This window comes from Stomoxys calcitrans, chromosome 4 (genome assembly GCF_963082655.1).
Source record: "Stomoxys calcitrans chromosome 4, idStoCalc2.1, whole genome shotgun sequence".
Lineage (NCBI taxonomy): Eukaryota > Metazoa > Arthropoda > Insecta > Diptera > Muscidae > Stomoxys > Stomoxys calcitrans.
In genome coordinates this window covers 126,762,442-126,773,098 of record NC_081555.1, presented here as the reverse complement: position 1 = coordinate 126,773,098, position 10,657 = coordinate 126,762,442, and the positions used below count along the sequence as shown (strand labels likewise).

The window sequence follows — 10,657 nt, the reverse complement described above, 5'->3', positions numbered from 1 at the left end:
TAATTTTTATTTGTGGAGGTCGGTTGGGATTGTAAATGGGCCAAATTGGACCACGTTTTGCTATAGCTGCCTTATAAACCGATCTTGGGTCTTGACTTCTTGAGCCTCTAGAGGGCACAATTCTTATCCGATTTGTCTGTAATTTTGCACGTGTTGTTTTGGTATCACTTCCAATAACAGTGCTAAGTATGGTTTTAATCGGTTCATTACCTGGTATAGCTGCCATATAAACCGATCTTGGAACTTAACTTCTTGAGCCGCTTGAGGGCACAATTCTCATGCGATTTAGCTGAAATGTTGCAGGAAGTGTTTTGTTATGACTTCCAACTACTGTGCTAAGTATGGCTCAAATCGGTTTATAACCTGATATAGCTGCCATATAAGCCGATCTGGTATCTTGACTTCTTGAGCCTTTAGAGGGCGCAATTCTCATCCGATTTCGCAGAACTTTTGTACCATTGCTTCTCCCATGACCTTCAACTTACATGTGAAATATGGTCTGAATCGATCTATAGCTTGATACAGATCCCACATTAACCGATCTCTCGATTTTCTTTCTTGAGCCCCTACAAGGCCCAATGGGACTCAAATGAAAAGTACTTAAAATTAGATAAAGTACCTGATATCCAATTGTTGGGCCAAGCGTGTGGGGGACCACCCCACCCCAAAATCCCACCATGGCAATATGGGACTCAAATGCGAGTAGAATTTGAATCTGATACCCAAATGTGGAATCAAGTTTCTGGGGGTCCACCCCCCTCCGCAAAATATCACCCAAACATAACTTATTTACTGACTACAACAATATGGGACTCAAAAAAAAGAAATTTGAGTGTAGAATACGAATCTGATATTTAAATGTGTGACCAAGTGTTTGGGGGGCCGCCCGTCCCAAAAAAAAGGACAAATTTGCGACCATAGCAATATGGGGCTCAAATGAAAAGTCTTTCGGAGTAAAGCACGATTCTGATATCAATATTCGGGAAAAAGTGTCTAGGGGGCCACCCCAGCCCCATTACTCCTCCCGAATAGGACGTATTTGTTGACCATTGCAATATGGGGCTCAAATAAGAGTTATTCTACTCTAAGTAGAACACGAATCTGATATATATTTTCAGGGCCAAGTCACTGAGTGGGGGCCCTACCCACCAAACCGGTCACGATTGGCGACCAAGGGAATATGGGGCTTAAATGAAAGGTATTTGCGAGTAAACCACGAATCTGATATCAACATTCGGGACCAACAGTCTAAGGGACGTCCCACCCCTATAACAAACCCCAAATAGGACGAATTTGTTCACCATGACAATTTGGGTCTTAAAAAGAGTTGAGCTCGATATTGATAGTTTTTAGAGCCCATACCCCAAACCGGACATATATGCTGACTTTTGCAAATAAGGGTTTAAATGAAAAGTTATTTAAGATTAGAAAACGAATTTGATATCCAGTTTTGAGGACAATGGCAATATGGGGTTCAAGTAAATGATATTTGAGAATAGAGCACGATGCTGATATATTTTCAGGGCTAAGTGTTTGGGGGATCAACCCACACCCCAAAACACCCCTAAATCGAGCATATTTACCGACCATGTCAATGTGGGGCTCAAATGAAAGGTATTGGTGAGTAGAGCACGAATTTGATGCCCACTTTTGGGACCAATTTTCTGGGGGTCTACCAATTACCCAAAACACTCCACAAACAGAAAGTTTTTACTGACCATCGTAAATGGGGCTCAAATAAAGATAATTGGGAGTTGAATACGAATCCGATATCTAACTTTGGAAACATGTATTTGGCGCACCGCCCTTCCCCAAAACACCCATCCACAGTAAAAATTTACCGACCATGTGGCTCATATGAAAGGTAAAATGCAAGTTTTGCCCATGAACATTCCACTAAGAAACTGGGGCAAACTTCGCACATATCAATGAGTGCAGTCCGATTCAAGTTTAAGCTCAATGATAAGGGACCTCCTTTTTTATAGCCGAGTCCGAACGTCGTGCCGCAGTGCGACATCTCTTTGAAGAGAAGTTTAACATGGCATAGTACCTCACAAATGTTGCCAGCATTAGGAGGGGAAAACCACCGCTGAAAATTTTTTCTCATGTTCTCGCCAGGATTCGAACCCAGGCGTTCAGAGTCATAGGAGGACATGCTAACCTCTACGCTACGGTGGCCGCATATGAAAGGTATTTGAGATTTTGGGGACAAATGTTTGGGGGACGCCTCATCCCACAAACTCCCCTTGAATGAAAGGCAATATAGGGTTTAAATAAATAGTATTTGAGAGAAGAGCACGATGCTGATATTTTTTCAGGGCTAAGTGTCTGAAGGACCACTTCACCCCCGAAAACACCCATTAATCGGACATCATGAGAATAGCGGGTTCAAATAACGTCTTTTAAGAATGGAGTACATCTAACTTCCAAACGTAAATGACCCCAAACCCTCCGAGTAAATTCATAGACCAAAAAAGGATATTGTCTAGACAACATAATGGATTGAATATCTGTCATATTAATGCCCAAAGTCTGAAAAATAAGCTTGACGAATTCAAAATGATTTTTGAGAACTCTGGCATTGATATAGTGTGTGTGTGTCGGAGACGTGGCTGAATCAGTCAACACCTGATGCGTTTATCGATCTTTCGGGATATTGTGTACACAGAGCTGATAGATTACGTAGTGGCGCGGCCCGGCTCTGTATGTGAGAAATTACCTGAATACTCACTTATGTATAAAGTCTAACCCAGGTGGCCCAATTGAGTATGTTTTTGTTGAGATGTCTGCTGCCGATAACAAGCTTCTAGTGGGGTGCGTTTATAGACCGAACAATCGAACTCTCTCTCTTGCTTGTGGTTGCTAGGGACTTCAACTCTAACGTTTTACAGGACACGGGCTTGACGTTTGAAATGTCTTCCTTGGGGCTTTTGCCTGTCAATTCAACAATTCCCACGCATTTTTTCGCATCCTCCAGCACACTTCTCGATCTGTTCTTTGTTAGTGACACTTCTTATGTCTTCCTATACGACCAACGGTCAGCCACATGTTTTTCGAACCATGACTTGATCTTTTTATGTTATGAATTTGAGATCAACAGGACTAGGGAAACTTATTCATATAGAGATTTTGCCAGTCTCGACCATGACTTGTTGCTTTCGAGTGCTGTGCTTATCGACTGCGATCTGATATTTCGTATGGAAACTATCGATGAACAAACTGACTTTCTACAGAGAAATATCCGTGACCTACAGGAACTAACGGTTCCACTCAAGACTAGAAAAGTGTCCTCCAGATCGAAACCGTGGTTCTCGCAGTTGGAGACGTTTCAGGACGCCTGAGTTACATGATGCCTTTCGCTCAGCAAGATACCACGTCAATAAGTTGATTAAGATAGCCAAGAAAGACTACTATTACAGACGCTTTACTTCTGCAATAGGCTTCAAGAGAACTTGGAAGGTTATTCGAGAAATAGGAATTGGTAAAGATACTAATATTGGGTTGCTCAAAAAGTAATTGCGGATTTTTCATATAGTCGGCGTTGAGAAATTTTTTCAACGGCTTGTGACTCTGTAATTGCAATCTTTCTTCTGTCAGTTATCAGCTGTTACTTTTAGCTGGCTTTAGAAAAAAGTGCGCGAAATTTTGTTTACATTTGTATGTTTGGCGTCAATTTTAATATGGGTACCACATGTATTGAATGAAATTCATTTAACAAACCGAATGAACGCTTGTGGTATGCACCTTAAACGCAGTGAATTCGATCCGTTTTTAAAACGAATCATAACTGGAGATGAAAAATGGATTGTTTACAACAACGTTAGTCGAAAACGATCATGGTCCAAGCATGGTGAACCAGCTCAAACCACTTCAAAGGCTGATATCCACCAAAAGAAGTTATGCTGTCTGTTTGGTGGGATTGGAAGGGTGTGGTATATTTTGAGCTGCTTCCAAGGAACCAAACTATTAATTCGGATGTTTACTGTCAACAATTGGACAAATTGAATACAGCCATCAAGGAGAAGCGACCAGAATTGGTCAATCGTAAAGGTGTCATATTCCACCAGGACAACGCTAGACCGACCGCACACATCTTTGGTCACTCGCCAAAAACTGAGTGAGCTAGGCTGGGAACTTTTGATGCATCCACCATATAGCCCTGAACTTGCACCATCAGACTACCATTTATTTCGATCTTTGCAGAACTCCTTAAATGGTAAAACTTTCGGCAATGATGAGGCTATAAAATCGCACTTGGATCAGTTTTTTTGCAGATAAAGGCCAGAAGTTCTATGAGCGTGGAATACTAAATTTGCCAGAAAGATGGCAAAAGGTTATCGAACAAATTGGCAATTATATATTTGATTAAAGTTCATTCTAAGTTTTATTAAAAATGCATTTACTTTCTTTTAAAAAATCCGCAATTACCTTTTGGGCAACCCAATAGATGTTCAACAAACTTGGACATCAAAGGACTCAATGATGCCTTTGTTAATGTCCCACAGATCCCAATTTCTATGGTTTCAATATCTCCCCCTCTCTCGATGACGACTCTGGTTTTAGCTTCAGCTGTATTTATTTATTTATATTCTTATATTACCTTAATTTCTCTATTCGGATCAACTTAGTCTATTAATTCCTCTTTAATTGATAAATTCATTTTTGTATTTTCTTTTAAATTCAAATATACAAACCACAAATGTAAGTTTTCTTTTTCGTTGGTAGATTATTCATTCAAAATCTGTGATGTATTGCATAGCTATAGATTCTTAGTTTTAAGTGTTTACTATGTACAATTGTTGGAGATATTACCCGCACTTAAATTATAAGAATTTTATATTCTTTTTGTGCGGGTGTAAATAAGTAAATTACAAAATTAAAGGTCATATGTGATTCAGATAAAGGCATTTATATTGTTATACTGTTAGTCAAGCGATATACATGTACTATTTTCGTAGCTAAAAGCTCTTTAATTGTCGAAAATAAATATTTAAAGGATAAAGGGCCCGCTCCGCTTTAGCTGGTTGTATATACAATTTAAAAATTAGTCGAATTAATAACCCAATTTCAAGAACATTTTCTTTAGAAATAAAAATTTTCTAAAAGTATTTGCCATACATTTAGGGTTTATCCACAAAACTTTATGTAGATTTGAAAAAGGGTTAATTTGACAGTTCTATAAAGGAAATCTGTCAAACTAGCCTATTTCAAATCTCCATTAAGTTTTGTGAATATCGGTGTTGCTCTTTCTGCATACAGCCTAACCCTGAACTATCGTTAGATGAGTGTCATGAAATCACACAAAATCTGATCTACTATGCAAATATTGTGGGAGCGTGTGGCTGATATTTGTTCGTTTTTTCAATTTTCATTATACACCAAACTCAGGCCAAAAGATGCGAAAAAACATATGATTTTTTTAAAATTCTCAAGAGAATTTAAATTGTAGGCGCTCCCCAGTGTTAATTTTTGAGCACATGATGACTTTGGTCTCCCAATGTTGTTCAACTCGTAAAACAGTTGGGCAAAATGTTTGAAGGCGGTCGGACGGTCAAAATTGTTTAGGAAAAAAGCGCAAGTGAAAAATTCAAAATTTATATATAAACATAAAAAAAGAGAGAATAAAAAACACATTTTATTCTACTAGAAAAAATAAAAAGTTGTTTTTGTTTATAAATGTCACAAACAAACGTCACGCAGCGACTCGCAAACACATTGAAAGGGATTATATAGTCATTTTAAAGCCAAAGAAGAAAAGTGAAGAAAAACGAAAAATTCCTCAGTATTGTTGTGTGTGGGGTGATGAAAGTGACCCAAGTGAAAACTTAAAAACACATTTGTGCAAAATTCTATTCAATTCAATTCTCAGGGAAAACAAACATAAATGTTATAAACAATTTGAAAGAAAACTAAATTAAAAGAAAACGATTACTTTTGAAGTGTTTCATTGAAAGAAAAAACGAACAGCAAAGAAAAATTATATCGAGAAAACAATTGCAGGCAACCACTTGAATTGAATTGCAGCAATTTTGGGTCTTCGCCACCGATCACCCAAGAAATTACTTGCAACGCATCTTATCCCCTCAAGTAGACAGATTTGCCTACAACGGACAGGCACCTCATTGGCGTGGCATTAGTCGTCACAGTACGCACTCCCCTTGGCTTTATGGGATGTTGTAGACCCCACCCCCTTCCAACACAAATAGTAGTGGCATCCTAAAAATATCACAGAGACACGAGAGGAAGGCAAGACACAACATTCAAAAATAAACTGCCAACGGCTCATTGAGATCCTACATAAATAAATAGAAGAACAAATATTTTTTGTGTATTAAAAACAGCAAAAATATTTGTTTATTCGTTGGCTTTTGGCCAGCGGCTAAATGTTGATCTTCAACATTCGACCAAGCAACAAGACGCGTTGCTTCGTCGCACATTTCCAAGTCCCCGTTTGTCCCGCTATTCCCATTATTCGATTTGTTGTGGCTAAATGGTGACATACACTTACGTCGTTGTACATGGCCCACAGATGCATTGAAGAGTCCACATAAATATCCGCAAAAATGAGTTCATTCAGATGACAACAAAGACGAATAATTTTTTGACAACAGGTGGATGAATGATAAAGAAGAAAGAAAACACAAAAACTCTAAGAAATTGAATGTCATTTGCAAATCCCCCTCCAAGAAAATCTCTGCCCGAAAAAATCAAAAAAATATTCAATCGAATTGAATCATTTTATGCTGGCATAGAAACTAATCGACAAACAGACACTGGTATAATTATCGTTGCACTTAATTTGGGAAAGCGAGTACAGGCCACCCCTGCCAGAGGCCAAACTAATCAGATTGTGGTCTCAATACGGTGGGTGTTAGAGAGAAATCACACAAGTGTTTCCTGAATGCGATATTACAATGTCAGATTTGTTTATGAACAAACAGAGACGTCGGCAGCGTTGGCATTTTCATCAGCAGCACACGCCAACGGCAGCGGCCCCAGCTGATGCCACATCATCGGCCAGCAATCGAATATCAAGATCATCACGGGCCTGCACACCTGGTGCAGGCATTAAACCTTTGAACAATGACTACCTCGGCAATTACCTCGACGATGATGATGATCTAGATGATGATAATGATGACGATGACGCCGATGCTGCTGCTGACCAAGGCCAGCAGGTGGAGAATGAAGAAGAAGCCGATGATCCCTTGGCCAATATTCTAAGTTTGCAATTACGCAAACCCAATCATTGGAAGTGGGAATTGAGTACTTCGAAATCTTGTTCGAACATAGCTTTGCCCCGCATTATGTTGTATGATCATATGGGTAATTTATTAGTGGATGCTCCCGCAGGTGGTGGTTCAGATTGTGGCGAAAAGGTCTACAAACAAGAGGATTGTGAGAAGTCTCAGGTGAAAAAACGCCCTTACAATCAACATAGATCAGCCACCACAAATCTAACGCATTCCGTACGCAAAGTTTTGGACAGTGAATTCAATGGTCTGCACATACAGGAGGTCAGCACTCCTACAACACGTTCTTCCCGCTCCTCGTTGAAGGAACGCAAAAGGCAAACTTCGATAGTCAACACACCTTCCACAACATCAACTAATACCACTATGCGACCTCATCGCAGTCGAAAGGCTATTGATTTCAATATAGCCGATTTACCAGATCTTTCCCCGCGATCCTCATCCCTTAAGGGGGTGCGCTTTAACATAAACAATGACGAGGCGAAAATACCAGACTTTTTGCCCACCCCTCCCTCAACCACCACACCTACCTCATCATCTTCGGGTCCTAGAGAGAAGAGAAAATATCGTCGTTCCCACAGCACTGGCAGATCTTCTTTTAAATCCGATTCCATACTCGAGAGAATAAGTTTCCAAAGAGGTCGTTACTCTTCGCCCGAGTCTGAGGAAGAAGAAAATGCCGCTTCCCCCGGTCCCCGCCTATGCCTGCGCACCGATGAAGCTGGTACTTTAATCGTGCATCAGGATAGTTTAAGTAGTCAAAGCTCACGTCGACGTCGCAAACCCTCGAAATATCCTTCATCCAGTGAAAGTGTAAATAAATCCGAATCATCCAAGCCAATGTCCTTGACGCCACCGCAACCGGATGCTGGTTCAGCCATTAGTGAAGCCTCAACGAGAAGCTCCGTAAAGGAGCGCCGTAGAAAACAGTTGCCTATACGTCGCAATCTAACCGATGCCAATTTGCTGCCCAGCAAGGGACTTTCGCCATCGCCATCCAAGGAAGAGTTGGTACAGCCCATTGTAGCGCAGAAGACCAAGGAGAAGGAGGAAGTTCCCGTTCCCGTTCCTGATCCTGATCCCCCCGTGCAAGGTGGTGGTTGCAATTGTATACATCATCGCCGTTATAGACGAAATGAAACTAAAGGTTAGTTTTGGGCTCTTTACCCGGATTCCGTTACTAACATTTATTTCATTTCATATTTCTTAGATCTTAACCCGAGTATTTCTTCCATAGGACAGCAACGTAATGGTAAAATTAGATAAGTTTATTTAAACGAATTTAGAAAATGTGTAATTGAATTGTTATTATTGTACATTAGTAATCAAATATATACATACATATATACACGAAAACATATATCCCCAAATCAATATCTACTTCTTTTATTTGCATATCCTATAACCGGTTGTTAAGCGATCATACAATACATATAAAAATATATAACTTATATTGATAGTATGAGCTCTCTGTTCTTGGCAAGTTTTAGAAGATTTATTTCACTATGATATTTGGTTCAACTTTGGATGTTCTTAAGCCAAGATAATTATATTCACTTCAATTTGAACTTTAATTTTTGTGCTTCATCATATGGCCTATGTAACACATTTTTCAATTATCGATTTCGAGATAAATGCTCCGTAGTAAACTACTGTTGGCAACTCGATCTGTCCAAGAATGCTTGTAATCTGTTCTCATCAGCTTTTAGAATCGATACTTCGGCTTTGTATAAAAGAACAACCCGTACATAGTATTATGTCCAATACGAGTACCGATGTCATGGCTGGTCAATATTTCACAAGTAAAAATATGCTAAGTTCGGTCGAACCGAATATTAGGAACTCCCACCATGGATTCTGCCAAAAAAATCACAATTCCGCATATATGTGATTGCGCTGCTGATGTCATATTCCATAATTTTTTGGCATTGATAAATTGTGCAAATCGTTTCGAATATTGGCTAGGCAAAGAAATGGTTTAAAAATATGTCACATAAATTCTCAAAGTCTGGTAAGGAAGATTGATGAATTTAAATATATTTTTGAAGGATCAGGTATTGATATTATATGCCTCTCGGAAACATGGCTTAGTCCTTCCATAGCTGACAGTTTCGTCAACTTAAATGGATATGCTGAGTTCAGATCTGACAGAAGAAATCTGAATGCTAGGATTCGTTTAAAGTCTGAATTCGGGTACCAGATAGAATGCGTGTTTGTTGAACTATCTTCAAAACGTGAGTAAGTTTTAGTTGGTTGCATTTACTGTCCGAATAATACGATTGACTAACATGGGCTTCATGTTGTACTGGAGTCCGTAACATTGGGTTATACTGATGTTATAGTCACTGGGGACTTTAACTCAAACATCCTTATAGATTCGAGTGATGCTATGTTGACACTTGACTTATTCGTCACCAATAATACAAACCCTACATATTTCACGTCAACCGTCAATACACTCTTAGATTTGTACTTTGTCAATTATTTTTTGAAGATATCATTGTATGATCAGATTTCTGTTCCATGTTTTTCTAAGCATGATCTGATTTATCTCGCCTACGATTTTGCTTTACGGAAGAAGAACATACCTTATCGTGACTACAGAAATTCGAATTATGAACATTTAGTTGGTATGGTCTACCAGGTGAACTGGGATGACATATTTACACAACTAACTGTCGATCAGCAGACGGCTTTCATGACGGATACGTTACATTTTATGTCACAAAACAACACAAACCCATAGTTCAATTCAAGAATCAAGGCGCTAATGGGGGACAGGGACTTGGCTTCCAGTAGAGGGAAGCGTTTCAAGTCTCCAGTGTTGCAAGAAGAATTCCGTGAAGCCATCAGGAAAGTTAGCAGTTTTATTAATGCGGCTAAAATGGAGTATTTTTCTTTTAGATTTAATTGCGCAGTGTGATCATTGATATGTTGAGAAGTTTGCCCCTGTTCCTTAATGGAATGTTCATGAGCAAAATTTGTATTTTTTGCTCGAAGAGTAAGTGAAAGGTGATGCATGTTATCGGAGTGGGTAAACCCAAGTCAAAAACTCAATACCATGGGGTGTAGATGAACTCAACAGGACCTTTGTAAGCATACCCGATTTACAAACGGACATACAATTTAACAGTGTTGATAATAGGCGGCTTTCGTTTCCGTGTTAAATCAAATGCAATTGGTTTGGACTGAGTTGATCCGAGATTTGCACGAACGTTACTTCCATATCGCCGTACTTTACGTACCTGTTTAATACAATTTTGAGCTCCAATGTGTATACTATTACTTAGGAGCATGCAAAGGTTATCGATCGATATCAATTCTAAGATATCTTTCTATGGTTTTTGAGAAAATCCATCAGAGACAGATGTCGGTATATCTTCACCAAGAGTTACTGTTGTCAG

At 39.3% G+C, this 10,657-nt stretch overlaps 1 protein-coding gene across 1 annotated transcript; it reads left to right on the top strand.

Annotated features, from left to right (window-relative positions):
• Window positions 1-5,524: 5,524 nt before the first annotated feature.
• On the top strand, window positions 5,525-8,627 carry LOC106093664 (uncharacterized). Its single transcript, XM_013260778.2, has 2 exons — window positions 5,525-8,400; window positions 8,464-8,627. Exons 1-2 carry the CDS (start codon window positions 6,915-6,917, stop codon window positions 8,517-8,519), a joined length of 1,542 nt encoding a protein of 513 aa, XP_013116232.2. The 5' UTR covers window positions 5,525-6,914; the 3' UTR covers window positions 8,520-8,627.
• Window positions 8,628-10,657: the final 2,030 nt, after the last annotated feature.

Bases quoted from the DNA above. Each gene is read 5' to 3' on its own strand.
- LOC106093664 (XM_013260778.2), top strand. From the start codon at position 6,915: ATGTCAGATTTGTTTATGAACAAACAGAGACGTCGGCAGCGTTGGCAT. The intron at 8,401-8,463 runs GTTAGTTTTGGG...CATATTTCTTAG, and splicing joins TAGACGAAATGAAACTAAAG to ATCTTAACCCGAGTATTTCT.